Genomic DNA, 8161 nt, shown 5'->3' on the forward strand with positions numbered 1-8161 from the left:
TGGAAGTCCAGTTTTGAAAAACACTTAAAATTTAACAAATTACCTTGAGGTATGAGCTCTCAGTGGATTCCAATACATATAAATCACAACCCTACCGACCTTGCAAATGGATAAACAAAGTTGCTTTGGATTAGACTAAAACCACATCAGCTTTGTTTGCCTATCGTTGTCCACGCTGCCCAGTGGGATTTTTAATGGCCATCTTGGAAGAAGTTGTGATAGAAGGTGTTTTTGGATCTCTAGTACAAGTTTGGAGTATTGGTGACATGAATAAAAAGGTCTGGGGTAGTGTTGTCATAGTGGTTAAAGTCTAGGGTTTTTGTGGTAGATGAAAGGTATTTTTGTCATACTTGTACAAGTTTGGGGTATTAGTGACAAAATTTGGGGTATTGATATCACAATGGGTTTTTGGTGGTAGACTGGGGATGTTTGGTTATATTAGTATAATTTTGGGGGTTTTAGTCACACAAAAAGAGTTTGAGATATTGACGTGGCGATGTACATAATTTAGGATTTTTTAATTATCTTTTCTTTTTTTTTTCTTTTTTCTTTTATGAGCTATCACTGGCCTGAAGATCACATGTTTTCATCTGTCTTTTCGGGAGCTTTTTGATCCACGACTCGATCAATTGACGGACGGAGTTCTCCCATCCGCGATCAACTCCTTCTAGCGAAACGAATCTCAACCGGATAGCTTTGTTCACGGCGGGGAAAGGAGAAGGGCGGATGCGATGCGCGGAGGACAGAGAAGCTTGCCGGCTTCACGGCATCGAGACCAAATCTGATACGGAGGGAGCGATCAAGACCCTCAGAGCAAGAAGCGTCTCCATTTCTTCAGAGTTTTTTCCAAGTCAGCTTGCCGAGGTGGATTTCTCACTAAAGGCAGAAATGCCACGTCAGATAAATTAACGGCAACTTCCTGCACGAATTCGAGTTAAACCGAAAGCTGCTACGGTTCGGGACAGAATTGGGGGCCAAAACCCAAAAAGCGAGCTTTTTCCAAAGGAACAAACAGCTGAAATCCGGAGTACTTTTGGCAAAAGTCCGACAGCCGGCGAGTCATCTCCGACCAAGGCTTTCAGAAGCACGCCGGGGGACAAAAGAGAGAACGGCGGTATCCGCCGGAATCCATGCGGTCGGTACACGTGGCACCTATATAACCGCCCCCGTCTCTGACCTTCGTTCCGCCGCCTTTCTTGCTCTCCTCTCTTCCTTCCTTTTCCTCTTCCTCTCTCATGGAGAAACGAAGGTTCCTGACGTTTCCGTTTTCCCTCGCTTTCTCGGCTTCCGAGCTTTCCCGAGAAAATTAGACCAGAAAAGAGAGAGAAGGAGGAAGAAGCAAGCAAGCGGCGCGAGGCCTTCCCCTGATCGGTCATGGACGCCGCCGCGGCGATCCCCGTCAATTGGGAGTCCCTGGACGCGCTGGTCATGGATTTCGCGAGATCGGAGCGCCTGATCGAGGAGGAGGACGCCGCCGCCTCGGCCGCCCTCGACCTCGCCCTCCCCCTCCCCCTCCCCCTCCCCCCCGCGTCGCCGCCCTCCTCGCCGTCGTCCTCGTCCTCCTCCTCCTCGTCGTACGGCTCCCGGCTGGCCAACCGGCAGATCCGGCGGTCGCTGGAGGCGGGCGACGTGGACGCCGCCGTCGAGCTCCTCAGGTCCCACGCGCCCTTCGTCCTCGACGACCGCCGGATCCTCTTCCGGCTGCAGAAGCAGGTGAGCCGCTTCCGTCTCTTGTCCTCGGGGGACGCGAGGGTGAAGGCGAAGTGAGTGGAATTTGTCGCGGTTGGGGGGGTTTCGTTGACTCTGCTCGGAGGGAGCTGGTGATTGATTTGGTGGCTAACTGGGCATGTCGAAATTTTTATTAAGTTCTTGTTCTGGTGCAGAAATTCATTGAACTGTTGAGGAAGGGGACATCAGAGGATCGCGACGCCGCCATTGAGTGCTTGAGAACGTCTCTAGCACCTTGTGCTCTCGATGCTTACCCGGTACTTAATCCCCTTTTTCATAATAAATTGCAAGCATTTAGGTGCTTATTGTTTTGGTTGGGGCAGAATGCCCATGGACGTCGGTATGGGCAGTTGCAAACTTTTGCTCGGTCGAAACAACGGGGAGATTGAATTTTATCTACTTCGTTTGATGAGTAATCTGGGTATACCCTGATGCCTTTGCTTTTCTTGCTTAAGGAAGCGTATGAGGAGTTCAAGCACGTTCTTCTTGCCTTTATATATGACAAGGATGATCAGTCTTCTCCCGTGGCGGATGAGGTGGGCTGCTTTAACTACTGTATTTGTTTTCAGTATCATTAGATCTTATGGAAGACTAGAATCTTTTGTATCTTCATTGTGGGAGGGTGTAAGTTCTTAGCTATATTGTTCTACGAGAATATTTGAATCGACTGATTTAAGATGGAAGTAGGTGCTTATTGTTAGGGGATTTCAAAGGGATTATTCGACCTGAAATTCTTATTCCCAGAAGAGATACCTGTCAATTTATCTGTCAAGCCATTTCTTTCCTTGTTAACAATGTGGGGTTCACTATTCCAAGCTGCATGCTGTCAATATGCTAAGGCAATTAGTGTGGTGTTGCTCCCTTATGAGGATAATGGTTTTGACAAGATCATAAAAGTATATGATAGTTAATTATCTTCTCCCCATCTGTCAGTCAATAGTTGGGTTTAGCACATTTACCATTCTTTGATCTTTTTAAGTAGTGGAGCCGAGTCATATATTGTATGAAGACCAGGATAATCCAATAATCAGGATATTGGCTTCAAAATTGATTTTTCCACTTGATGGGTCCTGGCCTATTACTGTCAAGAAACTTTGGTGAAAGTAGTAAGAAGAAAAAGGACTGGAGCACTTTTGTGATTGGCTCATCATATATCTACTGTGCAATATGCAGACCACCCAAGCTAATCTTGCACGTAATTCTCTTCCACCATGTTTTGTAAGGAAAAGGGCAAAATGCTCTCTTTGTGGCAAAGCAATAAGAATGTTTGCATCATCCTCATCCTTCTTGGTTTTCACTGTTTAAATCTGTATCTCTTTTCCGTGTAAGTGTTTAGTAGCTGGCATGGTATTGTTAAGAGTGGGGTTATATAGCGCTCCCCTAAGCACTTATAGGTTCTTGCTGACGTCATAAGTACTAGGAATTTAGGAATTATAGAATTGAGAAAGGGGAGAATGTATTTCAGCGTTAAGTTGTGATGGTTAATTGATGGGTGTATCTGGAATTTCATCTCCTACTCAACTTAGTCAGGCATAATTGGCTAAAGAGAAAAAAATGTTTGGGTAGACACTTCATCTTCATCTGAACTGTGTGTAAAGCTCTTCAGAAATAGGGATGACCTTGCTCCATGCTTTTCGAAAATTGCAACTGTTTGATATACGTGATTATTTAATGCACTAATTGGAGGTCTCATGTCACGTTATGGATTATACTGATGGATAATATCACCTCTGTTCATCATGCAGTAAATTGAGAGTCCTGAATTAGTAAAATTTTGCTAGTCATTTGACAATCCCTTTCAAATAGCATGCCCCTAAAATCCTATGCTATCTTCATTCATCTTTTGCTTTGGAGTGGAGCGTTTCTATTATTTCATGGTTCTCACCAGAGATTTCTAATACAGCTGATTTTCTCTTGCGTTACAATTTATACATGCCAACTAAGTCATCTTCACTCATCTTGAGATTATCGGTTTTAGCTTTTGTTTTCAAACTGAAAATAAGGGATCAAGGTAATTCTAGGATAAGATCTCCTGTATCAAATTGTGTCTTCTAGACTTAAGCTTCTAATCGATAGAGTGTTAATTTCTCAAGAGTACTAACTACTTGTCCTGTTCTATGAAATTTGCATGGTTCTGAACTATTGACTGATTAATTGTTGATATTTGACAGTGGTCTGAAAGGAAGAGGTTTGATATTGCTGGCTTGATGTCATCAGTATTAAGAGCTCATTTACATGCATATGATCCACTCTTTTCGATGACACTGAGATATTTGATAAGGTAAACTTTTAACCCCTACGGCCCAATAAAGAAAATTCTTTGACCCTGTCTGTTTCCCTCTGATGATTAGTCATCCTACCTGTATGGTGCAGCATACATAGGGAATTTTGCTTACGCCAAGGAATATCATCACCAATTTTGGACCTTACTAAAAGATTGCTCCTTGAGGAGTGTGATCCTCCCACAACTGTCGAAGAAAGCTTGTATGAAGCTCCCCCATTTGATGAGGTAAACACTAACATATAGACAAATTGAATTCAGATGTTAGTTGGGGCTTACGTTCATGGCTTGAGAGATGATAGAACCTTAGCAGAGGTGCTTGCAGTTAAAGGAACTAAATTTACTGGATTCAATATTTTCTATGAAGAGATAAGTCTGTGGTTGGAGTCAGTTGCATCATGGTCTTTAGGTCTCTTCATTGGGCAGGTCGACATCCAATCCCTAGCGCATGCTGTTGAGCTCACTAGACAAGGTGCAGTTGACAGCTTGAGATTTGCGAAGGGAGATTTGTTTCTGGCATTTCAGGTGATTTGTTACATATTCAGGCCATGGCAATGAGACATCTTCTCAGACCAGACAACCTTGACTGATTTTGCTGGTAGTGAGTCTAATTTTCTTTATAATACAGAATGAACTATGTCGAATGAAATTGGACATACCGATGCTTGATGAGCTCGTCCACGAGTATTGTCTTTACAGGGGTATTGTCGATGCCAGTCTTCCATATCCTTCTGGTAAATCTGAGGCTGCTTATCTGTGATTTGGGTTTGGCTAGCAAATTGAAATGCTGACGGCTTGTTGTTTGACCTATTATCTTTTAGAGATTGAAATGGGAAAGATCTCCAAAGATCCAAAAGTTGGTCAACCAGGGTACGATTTATCAGGAAATTGTTTGCTTGAATTGGATGAGTCTCGTGCTGGTAAACAGTCTGATGGTGAAGTTCTTAGCAACAGCTGCATAGATGGTTGTTCAGACAATAGCAGTGATGTAATAACCATGGAAGGTACTGATATTGAACTACGTTATGCTAGTGAGCCGACAAGTAACCATGAAATTTGTAGCACGAGCAGTTCCCAGCGGTTCAACCATTCAAAATTTCTTCAAAGAAACAGAAAAAGTGGAGCTGGTGAGAGGAGGAAACGTAAGCGATGGAGAGGAAGGCATGATGACTTGATTTTCGTGCCTGATAAGTCCTTTGTTAGAAGCATCAAACCAGAGCTCCAGATTGCTGCCCCTGTGTCTCGCGCAGATACATCGAGGGAGCATGAGGTACTGATTATCATGGTATAATCATGTAGTATTTAATAGATTAATCTCCTTATGGAATACGGTTGTGTAGGGTTCAGAGAGAAGATTTAATTTTGAGAACCAAAATGGGGAGGATAAATATGAATTCCTTCTAGAGATGAAGGAACTAGCTAGCAAGGGAATGGCAGCTGAGGTTGTTGAAGAAATTAACACTATGGATCCCAATTTCTTTGTGCAGAATCCTGTTTTGCTGTTTCAACTTAAGCAGGTAAATTGATGTTGTACTGTTAACCAGTCTCTGACCATTGACTCTGGATATGTTGATAGGTCCTGCACTATAAATTGATTCGCTTTTGCTTATGTCAGGTTGAATTTCTTAAGTTGGTCACTTCGGGTGATCATTCTAGTGCTCTTAGGGTTGCCTGCAGCCACTTGGGTCCTTTAGCTGCAAAAGATCCAGCATTACTAAAGCCCTTGAAGGAGACTTTGTTGGCATTACTCCGTCCAGACGATGATTCAATTGGAAAATGCTTGCATTTGGATGCTCTTGCAACTTCACTTCAGGTATTCCACCACTAGAAGACATACTGTGAATTCGTTTGGTGATAACTATTCAGACATAATGTTGATGTGAAAGAGAGATGGTGCATGAAAAAATATCTTGCGAGGAAATCAGATATTCAAACTTGGAATTTTGCAAGGATGAAAGCATAAGACAGTGGGGACAATAGGAATAAGTGGGTGCCAGTTGTCCAAATTATGTGAATTTGGATGCTGTTCTACTGTTCCTGAGTTATCAATCTTTTTGAAAAGTTATATTACTTTTGAGTTTCAATGCACTATCTCTGTCTTTTTTCTATCGAAATCATTAGCATACTTTGTGCGACTAATTTTACATTTGAAATTCATCCCTAATGTTCTGATAGGTTGCAATTGGTAGAAGCCTTGGGATTGAAGAACCTCAGCTCATGAAAATAATGAGGGTAACCCTTCACACACACACCGAGTGGTTCAAACTTCAAATGTGTAAAGATCGCTTTGAGAGTCTTTTGAGGATTGATTCCTTGAAAGATGTTAGCAGCCCCATGGTTGCAGTATCTGCTTTATCAAAATCAAATACTGATAGCGCTCAGGGTTCCTCAGTGGTCACGACATCTTCAAGTCCGAGGATGGCTGATGATGGGATCAGTCCTGCTTATCTTTCTTCTAGTGATGGCATATGTGATGAAAGTGCGATTCTTAAAGTCATGGTGAGTTTGTGAACGCCTGAGCCAGTATTTTTTTTTAGTGCACTGTGATATGTCTTGTAGTGTATCAGCCCTTTTGTTCAAATTTTTAAGTTTCCTAGAACCTGTCCTTTTTGGGTTTTTGAGTGGAATATCAAAGGAACTAGAAGAAACTTGAGGAAAAACTTGGATGCACTAGAGCCGAAGATGATCTCTTATTAGTTTTAAGAAATTGAATAGGCCTTAAGATAGGCTGAAATACTTAAATTCTCAGTTGCTTAAGGTAGTTGATTTCTCAATTCTTAGTTGCTTAAGGTACTTGATTTCCTCATCACCACATGCACTTCAGAATATGAAAATTGTGAGAGGCCTTTTCTAGTTCAACGGATGGGCCACAAATGAGGCTTTGGAGGACTGACATTATTAACAATTCTCTCCTGTCCTGTTATGCTTTTTTGGGGGTATCATGAAAAATATCACAAGGCGCTTGCTGAGGGTCTTGACTGATCTAAACGCGTATTCTCCATATGGCTGCTCTTTGTATTTTGAGCTCTACATCATCAAGTGGCATACATGTTAGGGTTGACCAAGTGCTAGTGTGAAATGTATTTTGTTGTTACTGTCGTGTCAGCTCGACACTTTAGAAATGGCAGCTCAGTCAAGCCCTTAGAGTATCCATTCACTGCCAGAAGGGAGTTGCCACTGTGGCATGCTTATTTTAATAATCAAAGAGTTATGTCAAGTTGACAATGCAATGAAAGTGAAGTAATCTGCTAATAATCCAACTCGAGGGATTGTAAGGTACTTCCGTTTGTTTAGATAAATCTCTATCACGCTGAAGGGTGTGATGATTGCAGAGGATGGTTTGGCCTTGCAACCGACCTTCTGGGTTGGGAGCATTTGCATTCAGATTATTCATGATGTAAAATCTTGGTCTAGCATATTAATCATTCTTTTGACAGGTTACTTTTTGGTTTGGTGCAGGAATTTCTAGCTTTGCCTAGGGCTGATGCCATCCACCTGCTTGCTCAGTACAACGGTAACGCCGAAACCGTCATCCAGCAATTATTTGCGTAGTCTGAGACTTAATGTCTGTATGTGCTCGAGGACATTTATTTATTCTTTCACACATTCATTCATCGTGTACCATAGCTTTGTTAGGCGAAACGTCGGAATGCGCAAGTTCTCTCGCACTTCCATAGATGATCTCTTCTCCACCGGTGTAGTTGATGAGGATGAGTGCCCTAAGAACTCTAAAAGTATGCAGGGTGTGGTGGAATGTACAAAACACAATAACTCGAAGCAAAGCTTTTATTGTGACGTACTCTGTGGCTAGCAAGCAAAAGCTTGTTGAAGCTGCTGCTGTCAAGTTCTCATTCCCTATTCCGGATGCGCTACGTATAGTAATGAGCTGAATATGAGTGCTTTGGTCGCCGCGAGTAGTTTAGGGCCTATATTGAATAGAGTAAAGTAAAACGAAAAAGAACAAAAAGAAGAAGGACAGAGAACAAAGTAAATGCCAAGTGGTGTTAGGTGGCTTCCTGGAGTAAGTGCCATGTGTCGCTCCATTAAAGCCTTTTTATCTGGTAATGAGTTGCAATGTGTGCTTCGCTAAACGGCACGCTTTCCCTCCACCTCCGATGCCAGATTAAAGCTCCACAGGACCCCCTAGACAAT

At 42.5% G+C, this 8161-nt stretch overlaps 1 protein-coding gene across 2 annotated transcripts; it reads left to right on the top strand.

Annotated features, from left to right (window-relative positions):
* The first annotated feature begins 1193 nt into the window (after positions 1 to 1193).
* On the top strand, positions 1194 to 7808 carry LOC115682555 (uncharacterized). 2 transcript variants are annotated; one of them, XM_030606814.2, is made up of 12 exons: positions 1194 to 1713; positions 1884 to 1985; positions 2184 to 2264; positions 3900 to 4009; positions 4102 to 4237; positions 4436 to 4534; positions 4638 to 4743; positions 4831 to 5279; positions 5350 to 5526; positions 5625 to 5822; positions 6185 to 6508; positions 7469 to 7808. In XM_030606814.2, the coding sequence occupies exons 1-12, from the start codon at positions 1375 to 1377 to the stop codon at positions 7559 to 7561; spliced, it is 2214 nt and encodes a 737-aa protein (XP_030462674.1). In that variant the 5' UTR covers positions 1194 to 1374; the 3' UTR covers positions 7562 to 7808. The 2 variants fall into 2 exon arrangements, with proteins under 2 accessions (XP_030462674.1, XP_056173195.1); XM_056317220.1 differs by lacking the exons at positions 1194 to 1713; positions 1884 to 1985 and adding an exon at positions 2738 to 2923 and having other exon boundaries at positions 2203 to 2264.
* Positions 7809 to 8161: the final 353 nt, after the last annotated feature.

This window comes from Syzygium oleosum, unplaced genomic scaffold (assembly GCF_021117445.2).
Source record: "Syzygium oleosum isolate NSW1041296 unplaced genomic scaffold, Sole_v2.1 Sole_v2.01, whole genome shotgun sequence".
In the NCBI taxonomy this organism is placed as follows: Eukaryota; Viridiplantae; Streptophyta; class Magnoliopsida; order Myrtales; family Myrtaceae; genus Syzygium; species Syzygium oleosum.